Source organism: Populus trichocarpa, chromosome 5 (genome assembly GCF_000002775.5).
Source record: "Populus trichocarpa isolate Nisqually-1 chromosome 5, P.trichocarpa_v4.1, whole genome shotgun sequence".
Taxonomy (NCBI): domain Eukaryota; kingdom Viridiplantae; phylum Streptophyta; class Magnoliopsida; order Malpighiales; family Salicaceae; genus Populus; species Populus trichocarpa.
Window position 1 is genome coordinate 8,170,082 of NC_037289.2, and position 17,382 is coordinate 8,187,463.

The 17,382-nt window shown below is 33.3% G+C and overlaps 3 protein-coding genes across 3 annotated transcripts; all 3 read right to left on the reverse strand.

Moving 5' to 3' along the window:
* Positions 1 to 1,984: 1,984 nt before the first annotated feature.
* On the reverse strand, positions 1,985 to 3,055 carry LOC18099183 (cold shock domain-containing protein 3). Its single transcript, XM_006383033.3, has one exon. The coding sequence runs from the start codon at positions 2,970 to 2,972 to the stop codon at positions 2,265 to 2,267; it is 708 nt and encodes a 235-aa protein (XP_006383095.1). The 5' UTR covers positions 2,973 to 3,055; the 3' UTR covers positions 1,985 to 2,264.
* A 4,230-nt stretch (positions 3,056 to 7,285) lies between these two features.
* Positions 7,286 to 10,099, reverse strand: LOC18099184 (ferredoxin--NADP reductase, leaf isozyme, chloroplastic). The gene is made up of 9 exons (XM_006383034.3): positions 9,803 to 10,099; positions 9,456 to 9,690; positions 9,046 to 9,179; positions 8,728 to 8,806; positions 8,467 to 8,558; positions 8,202 to 8,279; positions 8,032 to 8,094; positions 7,688 to 7,922; positions 7,286 to 7,592 (listed from the first exon to the last, which is right to left on the reverse strand). The coding sequence occupies exons 1-9, from the start codon at positions 9,908 to 9,910 to the stop codon at positions 7,525 to 7,527; spliced, it is 1,092 nt and encodes a 363-aa protein (XP_006383096.1). The 5' UTR covers positions 9,911 to 10,099; the 3' UTR covers positions 7,286 to 7,524.
* A 3,771-nt stretch (positions 10,100 to 13,870) lies between these two features.
* Positions 13,871 to 16,454, reverse strand: LOC18099185 (uncharacterized). The gene has a single exon (XM_006383035.2). It carries the CDS (start codon positions 16,044 to 16,046, stop codon positions 14,067 to 14,069), a length of 1,980 nt encoding a protein of 659 aa, XP_006383097.1. The 5' UTR covers positions 16,047 to 16,454; the 3' UTR covers positions 13,871 to 14,066.
* Between the last annotated feature and the right edge of the window lie 928 nt (positions 16,455 to 17,382).

Sequence of the window (17,382 nt, forward strand, 5' to 3'; positions counted from 1 at the left end):
CTAAAGAAAAAGAAACTAAGAAAAACAAGAAACCAAATCCTAGATGTGACAAAATCTAAAGAAAACCCTAGAATTACTTGTAATAATAATAATTAAAGAGATATAACCTAAAATTAGTTATGCTTTGATATTAAACTCATGCGGAATTATCCTTTAAATTGCTAATTTGAGGTTTAAAGAAAAGTTTGCAACTTGACCCAATAAGAACCTTGTCTTGAAGAACAAAAGTTATATACAATTGATCACTCTCATCCTATGTCTATAACGAGACGTGAAGAAGAAGTATAAATCACAACGAAATTAATTAATATTTTGAAGAGTTTGCAAGTTCAATAAAAAATTTAGTATGAGAATCCCTCAACCACATAAAAAAAAAAGCACACAATATGCAACAACTTGTAGATAAAATTCATCAACCTCAAAATAATATTAACAATTGATTTATATAATGGAAAGTCAACCCTAATTTGATTTAATGGATTAGACTTGATAAATGACCTTAACACATTAAAAGCCCAAAATAACTAAAATAATAAAATAAAATCTATCCCAAATAACCCTTAAATGCCACAGACTCTATAACAATCTAAAAGATAAATAAATAATAACTCAACTAATTAAAACAAGCTCAGAGTCAAATTTCATAATTTGCTAGCAGAATTAAAACACAACTTCAAATAAAAAGTTCTCACTCATCTTGATGAAATAGGATGTCTACCATATGTTATTGGAAAATGTATGAATGTCTAGTTTTCAATGCAACTAGAATCACATCAAAATTCATTTTGTAGCTCTAGTTATAACCAATACAATGATTAAAGGTCAAAACTATAATATTTAAATTATCTTATTCCAGTGTTTTTTGTAATTTCTAGAAGCTCCTCTACAGGCCATTCTTGATCAAATCAAATTAATTAAAGCTTTTTTTTATTTTTTAATATCTTTTTAAAGTTCAACTTAACCCATATATCTTAAAGAAATTCATTAATTGATTTCTTGAATTTCTTTGCTCTAATCTCGAACATCATAAAACACCAAAAATAGCTCTAATAGATTTTTTAGTGTTGAAGTGAAGTATACGCATTGGGAGTGGCAATCCATAAACAAAGTTGAGCTTATACAAGAGCTTACCTTTACGCCACAACAGTTCCAGTATCAGTGACAACCTAAAACTTCATCAATAACAACCCCATTCCCAATATTTTACAGTAAAAAAAAACTGAAATCATTATATCTTCACAACTTTACTAGCCTATCACACACGCAGCTGAACTACACACAGCCACGAGTGGGCAGCTCTCATGCTCTTACGATCCTTGTACAATTTCACAGCCCAAGCTCAACTCTCAAAAGCCAAACTCAACTGCCCTAAAAGCTTCTCTACTTGTAGCATTTGGCAGTTTGGGATTCAGTAAAGGAAACCTCGATGGATGTAAGAAAAGTCATAAAACTCTGATTCATATCAACCCTAAAACATCACTTCAAGCAATCAACGTTGTCACCCAGGAACAAACATTCCTTTTGAAACATGGGAGAAATACATGGCAAACCATCCAAAGCAGACTGCCATGGACTTGAACTTCGACATGCTTTAAGAAGGGACATGGTTGTGAAATCAAGTTTCTCTAAACACAACCCTTTCACGTTAAAGCTAATCTGCAAGAGACAGAGATCAGGAATTCCATGATATCTCTCCTAACCCAATCAACCAGAGAACAGAAAGACGAATTCATATCAGAGTGGGACATCAGTACTTCTAAATCATTATTCCAAACTCTCAGCCATATACTCACATCAGAAAAGCACTACGTTAAAGATTCCGACCAAAGAGTCTATTACATCAAAAACATATCAACCTGAATATGGAACACATTGCAAAAGTCCCATAAGAAAACCAACACTAAAAGGAGAAGCTGCAGTTGGAGCATTCATCATCGAACCAAACAATGACAGAATAAGAAACATCGACTTCCCATAACAGCAATACCAAAAAAGCATCAAACCATCACATTAAAATCCCATAATTAACACTTGACAAAAAATAGAACCGCTCAATTAGAGAACTACTCCAATGTCATTTAACAATGATAGAAATTAGAAAAAAAAAAAAAAAAAGCCTAACTTTTAATCCGAATTTATCACATATATTGTGTCAAAACTGGGTGGAACCGCAACACAATCCTATCTATATCATGAACCCAAACAAGAAGCAACCAGCATAGATAAACCCATAAGTAACAGCAACAATTACCATCATCCATCTTTCATTCAGGACAATCCCTAGCAAAATGCCCATCCTTCCCACAATTAAAACACCCGCCGGTATTACCACTACCAAACCTTCCTCCACCACTTCCTCTCGCACTGGTGCAATCCCTAGCCAAATGTCCATGCCCACCGCAGTTATAACAAGCTCCACTCCCGCCCGGGCAGTCCCTCGCAACATGTCCAAACCCTCCACAACTGTAACACCCATTATTATTATTCCCCTTCGTACACTCCCTCGCAAAATGCCCACTGTTCCCACACTTGTAGCAACCAAAATCGCCGCCGCCGCCGCCGGTGCGATTGTTATTATTATTGTAATTGTAACTCTTACTACTGTTATTGTTGCACTCCCTAGCTATGTGGCCAGGATTCCCACAATTGAAGCAGCCACCACCATTGGTATTGCTGTTGCGGCGGTTGAATCCACCGGAGAAGGTAGTGCGGCGTTTTATAGGTCCGCCACCGGGGGCAGTGACGTCAACCGCTTGGTACTTGTCGTCGTTCAGTAGAATGGTGAACTCGACGACGTCGTCTTCGTAAAGAGTACGGTATCCACCGTCGGATTTGATGGCGGAGTGGTGAACGAAGAGATCTTTGTCGCCGGCATCAGGTTTGATGAATCCAAATCCTTTCTTGTCGCTGAAACGAACCACCCTGCCGGTCGATCTCTCCTCCTTGGTCGCCGCCACTTGCTCCTCCGCCATTTATGATTGATTAATTCGAGAGAGATAGTAGGGCTTTCTTCTTTTTTTTTTTTTTTTTTTTCCTTTTTCTCTCGGACCCAGAAGATTTGTAAGGGCAGGGGTGTTTTTAATCATAGTTATTATTCAGCGTGAGGTTTGGGTCCGAGTCGGGTAAATTCGCCAAAGGTGACTCGGGTTAATAAATAAAATATCAAATCAATATTATAAAAGGTGAAGTTGAATTTTGACTATGCAAAGAGTTAATTTAGACTTTATTTGTTTGTCAAAAAAATAGTTTTTTAAGTGGTTTATAAAAAATAAATTATTTTAAATAAAAAATAGTAATAAAAAGAATTGAGATCAAATTTGACAGATAAAAAAATTAAAAGATAATGAAATTGAAAAAAACTCTGGTTTCATAAATTATTTTAAATAAAATAAATAACAATAAAAATAAAAATCAAATATGATAGATAAAAGAAAATTTAATTAAAAAAATAAGAAGAGAAAAAAAATAACAATAAAAAAAATAAAGACTAAAATTAATACAAAATTCAAATTAAATCAAATTTTAAAGGAAAAAATTGAAATAAAAAAAGATTAGAAACAAAATATATAGCAATCAAAAGATTGATGACTATATTTGATATAATTAGCAAATAATATGATATTTTTTATTTTTTATAAATCAACTTTCCTAAAAGTAAACAAATATGAAAAACTTTAGAAAGTAATTTCCAATAAGTTATTTTTTATGAAACAAATGAGTCAAAAGAGTGTGTTTGTTTTTGCAGTTCAACTTGTTTATTCAAAATGTTTTTCTCCTTAAAAAGTATCAAATTGATGACTTTTAGGTACTTTTTGATAGTTTTGATGTGTTAATATTAAAATTAAAAAAAACTAAAAAAATATTATTTTAATAATTATTTTTAGAAAAAAAAAATTTTAAAAAAATACTATGCACTACATTATCAAACACACAATTAAAGGTAAAATATTTGAAAGTCAAGGAAATTATTTTTTTAAAAAAACAAAAAGACTATTTGACTATGAGCTATACCGAGTGAGCTCAATTGCGATGATTGTTTTGTATTCTAATAGTAAAATAGATATTTCATGAAAGGATAAAACACATTGACATTAATCACCATTTTATTTAAGATATTATTACTTTGAATGATATTATTATAGAAAAGATTAATACTATGAATAATCTAACTAATATGTTGAAAAAGTCACTTAAGTTTCTACAACTATGAATCAGGTAAAGAGTTTTTAATACAATCATGAAATGTTTTTTTTATTATTATTATTTGTTGTGATATTTTTAGCTATGTCTTATCCATAGTTAACAATAGAAATAAAAACTAAGTCATACCTTGACATCACATAAGAACAATCTAAATTCCACCATTAAATCTCTAGTAGATTTTTCGAAAAGCTAAGCAAAAATGGGTGGTTTGGTGTCATCAAACAACATATATATAATCTCCTTTTATTGTCTAAAATGTTAAAATAGAAGAAAGTCAAGGGGGATACATCTTTTTTTTTATTTTTTTATTAACGTGGGTGTCCGGGCCAGCTTGCGCGCACCTCGACTAATCCCATGAGTCCTGAAGTTAACGACCATGTAAGCCTCCAGTGATCCTGAGGTTTGTAAAACTCGAATAAGTGACATCTAGAAAAATACATCTTTTGACTAACATTGTTGTTGACATGGTGGATTGAAGATTTATCCACTGCAAAAACCAACAAAAACCAAATGCATAGTGATATAATAGTAAGAAAATGAAAAAAAATTAATAAATGTGTGTCAAATTACAAATAAACTAAATGATTTAGTGTTTTTACTGTTCATCCAAAGATAAAACTATAGTCGATTGGTGATCATTACATTGTTTATAAGTTTGTGTTTGATTATTGGGCCTTATTATTTGCTCAAATCTTTCTTGCACTTTTTAGGGAGCAGACTGCGTGTTTGTTGATGACTTGGCCCTGGATTTTAGCTTGTCGGAAAGGCTTTTCCATGCCCTGGATTCTCGCGTGTTAGATATTCGTTGCCATCGAACTCACGGTCCTTTCCTGCTCTTCCTTCGATCTATTGATTGTGAAGACAAAGAGTATTACTTGGAAATCAATTTATTTACTTGATTCAAAATAATTTATACAAGATTCAAGAGACTAAAAGGCATGAATTCAGAAGCCAAGTCAACAACTTAATTTAGAATCTTCTATTTTACAACACTCCCCCGCAAGTTTGCTTGAAGATATCTTTTATTGTCAGCTTACTAATCAAGTAGTTAAATTGTTTTTTATGAAATACTTTTGTAAGTACATAAGTAACTTGTTCGGTGGTTAGAGTATATGGCATGTAGATCATTTGACCATCAATGGTTTCTTTGATGAAGTGTTTATCAATTTCCATGTGATTTGTTCTATCAAGAAGAACTAGATTATGAGCAATTCAGATAATTGTTTTATTATCATGGTATACCTCATGGTTGAGGAGTTAATTTTTTTTTTAAAAGGGTGAATAACATGTAGTCTACCCCTGCTAATTTTTTTATATAAAAAAGCATGTAATACATTGTCTGCTACTGCTTAGAATTCGATCACCATTGTGGTGTCTAGAAAATCAGGAGGGGAATTGGCCCTAAAATTTAATTTTCAAACCTATTTTCAACCAAAAACACTTCAAAAAACCATAAAAGATTTATTTGAACCATCAAATAACCCTAAAACAACTCAAAATTACAAAAAAAAAAAAAAAAAAACAAAAATCAAATGAATTCAAAAATCCAAATGAAACTCAATTTGCCATTCCTGCAATTTTTAAAGGGAAAAAACACCTCTAATAAAACTCCTCTAGAAAAGAGAAACCCATTGACACAAAGATTTTTTTTTTATGGTCGAATTGTAATCAACTGATGACTTTCTCTCTTCTTATTGTTATCTAGAAAGTCTTTCTCTTCTCTTTCTAACTCATAAACTAGAAAACAAATAAAATGAGTTTATGGATCAAAATGGAAATTGTCATGAATTTACGAGTGGCCATGTATTTTCTTCGTGTTTTACATTTAAGTCCTTTTTCTTTAAATATTTTTTTTTAACATAATTTCAAACTTAATCTCATCTTGCCATAAAAGGACTGAATCAAGAAAAATTAAAAAACATTAGAGGATAAAAATTAAACAAAATAAGTTCTCTTTATTTAAATATTTTTTTTCTAATACAATTTCAAACTCAATTTCATCTAATTAGGACATAAAAGGATTATATAAGAAAAAAATAAGAAATAAAGGGTGAAAATTAAACAAAAAAGGATGGGTTTTTTTTTAAAGGAGCTTCACTGTTCATATGACAATGAAGCTTCATGACAAAACCTAAGTGTTTTAGTAGTGTAAGTAATATCTATACTCATCTAGATCATTGAATATGCTTTTCAATCAGTAAAGAAAGAAAGTTCTAATTGATATCGACTTCAACCATTAAAATGGTAGATTTTAATGTTAAATGATTATATTCAATGAAGAGGTTTCCATTAGGGTGTTCTTTTAGATCTAAGCTTGAGATTTTTTTTGAATTTAAGGTGTTTTTGGATTTTTTAAATCATATTTGGGTTGTTTAAATCCACAAATTAATTAATGAAAGTCTATAGAGTGTTTACTAGATATATAGTTTTAGTCCACATAAATTGAAAATCAAGGTTTTTCTGCCTTGATTTTTTAGCAACCCTTCAATCGTTAAATTTTGAGGTTGCAGTCATCTTTGTTTTTTTTATTTTTTCAATTTAAATCAAAACACAATAAGAGGCTTGTGTGCCAAAAAGGGCTAAAGGGTGACTAGCCTTTTTTTTCTTTATTTCTCACATTTTACCCTTTAGCATTTTTTTTTTGTTAATTAATGCATTTTTGTCCTTTAATTTTTTTAAAAAAATACAATTTTACCTGGTATATTTTTTTTATTTAACTTAAAAAAAAAAGGCCTCTATTTTTATTTAGCTTAAAAAAAAAATAGGTCTACTTTTGCAATCTTAGTATCACGCGCCTGTCCTAGTTATTTAAAAAAAAAAAAACAATATTCCATGCAAAACAATTCTCATGCGTTTTATTATTGAATAATTAAATAAAAATAATTTTAGGGATAAAGAAATATTAAAAATCATGACGTGCATGGCTAGGCTAAGAGTTTTGGCTGATGGTGTCTGTGCCCAAAACTTAGGCATCCTGAACTCATCCCAAATTAGAGGAATTCAACAAAAAAGTGTGCTTGAAACTGACAGATTCTGAAGAAATCAGAACATTCATACAGCAGAGATCATAGAAGTTGACTCATGCATATAAATGTTTTGCATACTGTGATTGCTCAAGAAATAATAACTCTTGTTTCCAAATGCCATAAAATACATTCGCTTCATTCATTAAAAAAGAAAAAACGAAAAGGATTTTCTAGCCAAAAACTACAAACCATGCATATTACCTATCTACAACAATGCAGTGGAAATCATTACAGGAAGATGATTGCTTGTAATAACCAGAAAAGAGGGGAAATATCTGTACAAGTAATCATAGCATCAATAGACTTCCACATTCCATTGCTCTGCTTTCTTCAAACTTCTTTTGTACTCAAGCCAATCGATGCCTGCAAAACAAAGCAAAAGACAGCAGTGGAATCGGAAGCATGAATCAAATAAATCATCGCTATAGAATTAAGCGAAATGATTTGTTATTTCTTACCATCTTTAGCAGCCAATGACACCATTATTTCATCAATTCCCTTCTCCATTCCCTTCAACCCACACATATAGACATAAGTGTTGTCTTTCTTTAGTAATTCCCACAGCTCTTCTGCGTATTCTGCCATCCGGGTTTGGATGTACATCTTTTCCCCTTTGTCGTTTGTTTGCTCTCTACTGACTGCGAAGTCCAGCCTGAAGTTGTCGGGGGCTTTCTCCTTCATTTTCTCAAATTCCTGTCCACCGAATAAAGGCAATTTCACTAACACTATTCCAATGTTTATTTCGCTCCTGGAGTCCTAGGATTAAAGCAGCTAGAGTAGTGAAATGATTTGTTTGCCTCACCTCCTTGTAGAGCAATGAGCTACTTGTCGGGACACCCAGGAAGAGCCATGCCAGACCATTGAACTACAAACCATTGCGATTTTTAACCAAGTTAATCGTATGACGATTATCAGCTAATTGACGAAATCCTCACATTCGCAAAGAGCAGGAAATGGTTGCTTTTGTTTTACCTTGTAGTCATCGTGCTTCTCAAAGAACATTTTCCACAAGAATGATCGGAAAGGAGCAATACCAGTTCCAGTTCCAAGCTGCAAATTCAATGCATAAGAATTTTAGTTCAAGGAATAGTATTGACCACAATGGAGTTACATTCAAAAGGCTGATAATGAATTTGCTTAATATATATATATATATATATATATATATATATATATATATATATATATATATATATATATATATATATTAAGCAAATTCATTATAAGTGGATAATACCATAATGATAGTGGCATTTGGATCTTTTGGCATAAGCATTTCTTTCCCAACAGGCCCTGTAATCTTTACTTCAGCTCCAGGTTTCAAGTCACCTGAAATGTATGTCATTCATCCATTTCTGGATGTTAGCTGAGGTCTCTTGATTCATTGTTACTGATTTGTCACAATTCTCTCTCTCATCCCATATGCCAATGATCTTTAACACAGGTAGCTTTTAAATTTGGACAAAAAAAATGTTTATAGAGTGTCCTGGAGCCTTACACAAGAAATTTGAGCAAACTCCTTTTACAATTTCTCCTTGTTCATTGGTGTAGACAAGCCTCTTCACACACAAAGAAACCTGAACGAGGATGAATCATCCTCACCAAAATGAGTTAAACTTAAAACCTGGCATTGCTAAGAAAAAGGATAGCAAGCGGAACATTCTGACAATTAATTGAATTTGCTAATTTGGCATCTGTTAAACACGAGAGCAAATTCGCATCAATTTTACATGAACTCAAGACCATTTTCTTAGAATACGCTAGAAACTCGTACGTGCAAGAAAAATATGAACGGAAAATCGGATGAAAAACTCACAGTTTTGGAGTCTCCAAAGTCACCAATAGCACTGCTGGCAATTGAATATAATCTTAGTTTATGAGGCTTCCCGTTCTTATCAATACCATCTGGAATTACTCCAATTGATTGCCCTTCTCTATAGGGTACCTCTCCTAAACCACCCCAAGTAACCAATCAACCAATAAGATCAATTCATATAGTACTAATGATTTAGCTAAAATGTGCGAAGTTTATTTTGTTGATTTGCATGTAAGACATTGACAATCGAGCAATTTATCAGTCAGTTCCGAGATTCAATTACCATATCATAAATGAGTCAGTCCAATATCGATGCATTTTCCATATATAAACCAACTGTTTGATTTTAACTAACTATACATTTATAAGGTGGATGATTTAGCTAGATGAGAATTGGAGGCCAGGCATACCTTCAGTGCTGAAGACCATGTGCCAAGTTTCACCAGGAGCATCATCACCAGTGATCTTAGTGTTCAAAAGACATCTTCCAGTGTAAGGGTTCTTAGGCTTGAACTTGTTAACAACCACTCCCTCATCATCCTTCTTTGATACCTTCTCAACCTTAACTGGAGCCTCTGTGGTGACTTGGGCTCTGATGGAAATCACTCTTCCACTAGCAGACGCATCTCTGTAGTAAACTGGGGCCTGAAGATATAGCCGAAGCCAGGAAAAGAAAAAAGAAAAAAGAAAAACTTCTCCTCAGACAAGCTCCATATATAAAAAAAAAATAGAAGTGCTATATCAAATAAGCCAGTACCTTTTTCAAGGTGATTCTTTCTGGTGCAATGAGAGTGGTTCTTGAAGAAAGAGAGGTAGACTTGGTAGAGGAAGGAAAGGAGACTGCAGCAGTTACTGCAGCTGCCATGGTTGTGATGATGATGAGGCTAAAGAAAGAAGAGGTAAAAAGAAGAGGAGAAAAGAGGGCGAAGTTTTATTAGTGACAGAAGAGTGTAAGTAGTATGATCTTCTTGTTTTCTAGGCTGGTAATGGATTATGGGATGAATGGATGAGATTTGGAAGCAAATGCAGTGGTTGAAGTGAGGATAAGTGTTCGGTGTAATGAATGACTCTCATTCCCTCCAACGATCCTTTGTAGTCTTCCTGCCTGCCACATGTCCTGTTTTGACCTTTTGATTTACAACACCAACGGAAAATGTTTCTGTGCCCATGGAGGGTCCAAGATGTATAAGCCTTGAGGCCTCCCAACAAAGTGAAAATAAATGGATTCTGTTGCTGATGGGCTTACTACAACTTTCAGATGTTAGCCCATAGAAGGGTTCAAGATGTGAAGGCCTGTGGTGGTTTGGAAAGGGAGAAATTTGCTGTGTCTATGGACTATGGAGTGCAATGGTACTCTGATAGTTCAAGCTGCTTGATTTAGCAAGATTGAGTTGGAGTTTATTGGCTAAAAAATTGAATATTCAAGGATAAAATTCAACAATAAAACAAATGTATAACCCTTTTTCTAGTTACTATGTTCTCAGCACCTCCTCTAGAAACATTGCCTTAGAATTTCTTTTTAAGGATATGATTTAGATATTATTTTATTAAATATCATTTAATTTTCGGTGGTGATATTATAACAGACTTCTTAGAACATAGGCACAAGTTCTTTCTACACGCAACTAGCCATGGTTATATTATTAGTTCTATTCCAAGTTGCAGCGTCCTGTTGATTAGTTCAACCAGTCTCTTTCTAATGTCTTTGTTATGCACAAGTTGAATAAAAAATGTGAGATTCGGTCTTGTTCATGACAAGTTCCAATGCAAAAACTACCTGTCAACGGGTTATCGTCAAGCCTTTATAAACTTGTTTCACGAATACGGGAAATTGGGAATATTTATGGTATGCTGTCAACGGATTAGTTGAACTGTCCTTTTCTTTATATTTTTCAAAAGTTTTGATTATTTTAAAAAATTATTTTAAAAAAATTAAAAAAATTATTTTGATATATTTTTAAATAAAAATTAATTTAAAAAATAATCTTTATCGCAATCAATAACATGTTGTTATTTGCTTTTATATTTGCTTATTAGACATGAGATTTTGCAATATGATGCCTATGTCTATGAACAAGAGTGTCCCATATGACAGACAGGATAACACATGAATTGTTTTCAGTTATGTTTATATGGGCAGTCTCAGGCACAGAGATTTTCAAATGCAATGTTTTATTTTAGGCACTTGGTGGGGGAGGGGAACCCAAATAACACATGCCTTTGTAGAAACTTCGTATCATGCTCGATTTGTGGTAACCCTAGATGAGAGGCAGAAGTACTAGATACCCAGAAACATTGTGGCCCATGTAATGGATTTTTATCACTAGCCGTCTCGATACATTTTAAGGTTTTCTTAAATAACATGAAAAACATAATAAAACAAGGAGTTCAGAATGAGGTGAGTAATTTATGGAAGAAAATCCAGCCCAAAACATAGTGACAAGTGAATGAATTTGTTGGGAGATAAAGGCAAAAGGTGAATATGTTGGATTCCCATTATACATATATACAGTGAAAAGAATAAATTTAAAATAATATTTGGAAGTTTTTTGAATCTCGTTAGACAGATCTAGAGTTGTTTAGGGATTTATTATCTGAAAATCTGATCTTCTCTACCTTTAAATAATTCTTTAAAGGTTAGATTGTCGCAAACCACAAGCCATCAAATTGTTTGACTTTCAACGATAATCCACACGAACCACCAGTGAAAAATCTTCTAAATTCCTATTTAGGAGAGAGGAATTGCTATGCCTAGAGTGATAACTCTTTATTTTGTGATTTACGTAGTTTTCTTTTCTGTCTAACAGAAAACTTTTTTTAAAAATAAGATCCATATCTTTATATTATAGGGAATCCTAAAAATTCTATAAATAACAAAATATTTATTTTCCCCTTAAATAATATTCATATATTATTTAAGAATAATTTTAGAAATTTAATTAATCAAGTCTCTACTTGATTATTCTAGGATTAAAATTATAATCCCTGAATTAAATACATTCTAGTATTTAATTTCTAAAATTATTTTCAATCAAGTCACACTTAATTAATTATCTCAGTTTAATTTCTGATTAATAGTTCTTAATATGCGTGACCCATTAGGTTCTTAATATGTTGACCCAAATATAAATTATAATTCTAAATAAATAGAATTAAATAAATCAAATAATTTAATTTATTATCAATTCAATAATTGATTAATTTATATTTAAAGATTAAGTGCACCGTTTAACAACATGTCATGATTCTCCAAATATTAGAAAAATTATAAGTGGTTTGACTTAATCTTTTAGTTACATGTTTCTTTGTGTAATTATTATCCTTTCATCAATAATATTTCAATTTAGACATTTTAGCATGAAGTTTATTTGTCATGTCAAATCATATTTGTTCGCAACATTATAGTTATTGATAATTTGAGTATAATTTGATTTGTTTTTAAATCCCATTCCACCTTGCGTAAGGATTTAACAATCAATAATATTTGAGAACATGTGGAACATTTTTCTCAATTAACCTAAGGTGATGAATCATCTCCTGATCACTCCAATACCTTTATATAGTTGTCTGCCCATTTGTTACCTTTACCATAACGTGTAACTAGATCAAAACATAACATTCTCTATATAAGATAACTTAGTGATATCAAGTCTAAGGATCACCTGTATGAAATTCTCATACGGGTCAGTTCAGTGTACATGCTTTATGACAAGCACCTACATATTAGCTCTAGGTATCTCCTATACCTCGACTTATAAGAACAACTGCTCCATTTCATAAAGAAAAGAACACAATATGTATTAGTCTCTAGGCTCTATTGAATGTCTAGTATTTAAGAGAGTATCGACCATGAATATTTTAAGAATAATGCTTTGATGCAATAAGAATCTCATAATTATAACAACTTTATAATCTCATTTGCAAAACATTTTTATCATATCAACTTTTCTTTATTTTAAATTTATAAATAAAATATTAGATTTATTAATCTAATATTATATGAATATTAAAAATAAATTAAATTTTTATTAATAATAAATATAATAATACTATGTATAACCAATCGATTAGTTACAAAGCATATTAAATTAAAAGCAGGTTCATGAAATTAACTGTAATTATCATGTTAATTTGGTGGAATTGAGTAGCAGAGTGAACTAGTTCATTTCTCGACTGGGTTTCAAGAATTAAATGCTAATGTCACATCACTTTTCTCATACGTTGAACAATAAACAGCCTGTAAAAAAAAAATAGAAAATCTGTTGAGCATCACATGACAGAAGCAGATATTTGTGTATAATTTATATAGTAGCTTGTGTGAAATTGTCCAAGCCACGAGGTTGAATAATTCTTCTATGTACGCCAAAAACCAGAGGAAAAATCTCAGGTCAATAAAACCATACCTAGTTCACTTTCTGATCAATTTCTTAAAAGTCATTTCCCCGCCTTCTACTCGTATCCTAACCATTTTAGACATGTTTTCCCCACCTTGTCTCCTTTTATGGCAATTCCAACTAAGCTGCTTTATCACCAACATGCCAATAATTCCATCAATCATCAATTTTTTTAAATTTTTTTTAAGAAAATGAACAAATTTGCTGCAAACAGCAGAACGGAATGTGGTCGGTCATTATAGAGAAGAGAATCGTAACAAGGCCGAATCCCAAGAACAGGATCGACTGCCAGCGAGCATGCGCATACAACAACTATGCTTAGGCAGCAGTGAATTATCTGAAGCGTTTCAATAATAAAACCAAAACAATGGTGGAATACATGGTGGAAACGCGAATAGAGAGTGAAGAACCAAGATAACATAAATTCAGCCTTGAGATTAACCATGAACATGAATATAAATATTGAATAATGGGTGTTAACAAATGAAGATAACACATAATAAAGCAATAGCAGCTTTGTAAAAGAACGAAATGCAGCTACCATTTATGTACACTCCATTGCAAAGACAGAAGATAAATAAGAGAAAAATCAATGCAGCAACAAACTACGTTAAACATTAATATGAATCAATGGAATCCCCTTGAACCTCTGGATTGATAAAGCTCCAATCTACTTTTAGCCTCTGGCAACAATGCTTCCAATTTTTCGTCTTGAACCATGTAAGATTGCTTGGATGCCCATTCTAGGACAGTGAGCACCTCTGCCTGGGCAAGCTCCTCGCTATCCGGGACATGAAGTGCAATATAGCATAGGAGAGGCAATGCTGAGAGCTGAACAATTAGTTCACCAAAGTAAACAAGCTGGATTAAGTGCTTCGCCCCTCCAGCACTTATAATTGCCTTGGAGTGGTCGAGGTGGAGGTAGTTTTCTTTGCCGGCAAACTTTGCGAGGGCAATTGCAGCCTCCCTAGAGACCTCTGCTTCTCTCTCGTCAAGAAGTCTAACCAATGGGGAGATCATCCTTGTCTCTGTTGCTCGAAATGTCCTTGCCAAATTCCCAATAGCTCTGATGCAAGGCATGAGGAGTTCAGAGTCAGCTTTTTCAATAATCTTCAACATTTGATCAATAACAGCTTTGCAAGCCGGTGAATTAGGCTTGAACGCTGATCTTCTCAAATCAGCATCTTTCTCGGCAACCGCTGTGATTTCCATCAAAGCCATGGCACAATTGTATTGAACATCTTCAGGTCCCTTCTCTAATAGCACCGCAAAACACAAGAGCGCTCTAGATTCAGTTATGCTACGGCAAATTGGAGAGTTTCCCTTGGCAAGATGCCAAAGTGCTCTTGCTGCCACTGCTTTCATATTGGCCTTCGTAGCAGGATCTTCAAGCTCCCTCCCCTTAACACTAACCCCCGAAATTGAATGATTATGCTGATGATGGGGCTGATAATTTTGCTTCAAATTGTTGCTACCATTACTCTTGGCAAAGTTTACATGAGTAGCACCATTAGTATTGGCCCCTGGCTTTTGTAGAGGCCGCTTGGTCGCAGCATTCATTGCCATAGTATTGGTGACCACAGTATGCAATTGATTCGGGCTCTTATCCCGCGTAGGATAAGGAATTCGACTTTGATCCTCATCAACTACTTGCTTATTTACATCATTAGTAACATTCGAATTATTGCTAGCAATAACAAGAGCATGGATTGAAGTAGCCTTACTAACAATAGCATACTTACTATGCTCTTGAACCGTCTCGAACGCAATATGACTCACCAGCAACCGGATTATATTATGCTGAGCAAAAAGATCTTGACATTTAGGATAATTAGCAGCAAACTCCGACACAGCCCAAGCGACAACAACCTGGACCTTCATAGGACCATCTTTGAGTATTTTCGCAAACACTGAACAAACACCAGCAACAATCATATGCTCCACGCTTTCCGGGTCACGACCCAACAACCCAATTGCTCTTGCAGCATTCTCTTGACCTGCCAATTTCCCTTCTTTCACCAACTTCAACAAAGGAGGAACTCCACCCTCTTCAATAATCAACTTCCCATACCGATCGTTGTCTCTAGCAAGCGAAACAAGGGAAGCAGCAGCATCAGATCTATCATCAACAGACCCAGTATAAAGAATTGCAATCTGCTCCCATATCAAACACAAAATTGGCTCATTTGCAGCAATAGGAGGGAGCCCCAAGTACTCATCATCACGATCATCAGCTGATGCAGACACACGCAACAGCCAAGACACATCTCCAATAGAATTCTCCAACTGAGAGCCCATTTTCCGAAAAGCAGCCGCAGGAATGATAGTAAAAACACGTTTCATCAGTCCATTCGCTCGGCATTTGATAACGAGAATCAAGGCCTTGTCCAGAACTTGTTCAGTATCCTCTATGATTCTGCGTGCGGGTCGCTCATAGAGATCAGAACTAGCTCTTGCTGCTTGACGAAGAAGGGTTGCTAATTTTTCAGTCTTGGATTTGAGTTCTCCACATTCTTGCTTAAAAGAACTAGCCTCGTCAGCGACTTTGATCACTTGGTCAGCTAACTGGATTGGTTTTGCCAAGATTTGCTTCACTAAGTCCGCCATGGGCACGGCGGACTAATAAAACAAACACAAATCTGAACCTATCAAGAAAACTGCGAAAAACTACGAAAGACTCCCTAGTACAAATCTAATCTCCCCAACAGACAAATAAAGAGAAACACAACACCCCCACAAAATCTTTGATCAAATCAAGAAAGCTAAAGCAATCTTGAAGTGAAAAAACGAAAAGAAAAGGAAGGAAAGCAAGAGAAACACCCCTCCACACACAATATTTGTTGAACTAGATCAAGGAAGAGAGAGAGAAGGAGAGGGGTATGATTGGCTTGATTGAAGGAGATGATAGAGGGAAAGACAGGTTTGTTAGCTGTAGAATTAAGGAAGAGAGTCCAGACTTGTAATGGTGGACGGGTTTTACAAGGTCAAACGCGTTTTTCCTTTCTCGCCCTCTTCTTTCTTTTTATACAAACGACCCCCAATGCATACATAGCCACCACACTATTTGCTTAGGTTTTTTTTTTTTTTTTTCCTCCTTCTTTTTTAACGAAACACAATAGTTGATTTAAACTTTGTTTCTTGAAAAGGAAATCTATCTTAACATGATGAGGGTATACATTTTGATAGTTAAATAGTTTTGGATTTTCTCAAAAAATATTGAAGTCATAATTAATCTAGGAAATCAATCCTAATTCACTTGGTGATCGAAGAGGTTTGACTTCTTGAGTTTATATATCTTTATATCAATACTTGAAAAAATAACGTGAGATTTTTTTTTATATATATAAAATACTTAGTAAGTTAATTTATAATGCTCATATCTGAAAAATAAAAAAAATCAATCGTAACATGCAAAAATCATCCAAATAGCAAAATTTTTAAAATAAAAAAATTATTTGAGAGAAATTACAATGTATACTTTGATCCATATTCCTCTTTTGTAAAAAAAAAAAAAAAAAAAAAAAACCCGCATATGTAGAGTCCCCAACAAAAAAAATAATAATAATCATAGACTCTACAATTTTAGTAGTTTAACTAGATTGTTTACCTTTGCTCTTCAAAGACAACCTAAATAAGCAATAAAATATAATTTAACTAAAAAACTTTAAAACGATATTTTTTTCAAGATGATATTTAAAAAAAATATATTGGATCAATCAGAGTTAATCTATCAAATCTGTGATTGGGATCATGAGACCATGTTAATCTCATATAAGTCAAATTAAGTCAAATTATAAAACTCAATTCTCAATTAACTGAATGTTGAAAGATAAAATAAAAAAAAATAAATTAAAAAATAGATAAAAAAGGACCCTAGTCTACTTGTCAAACCAATAACCTAGGTTATGATACTAGATAACCCCATATAAAATAAATCAAAATA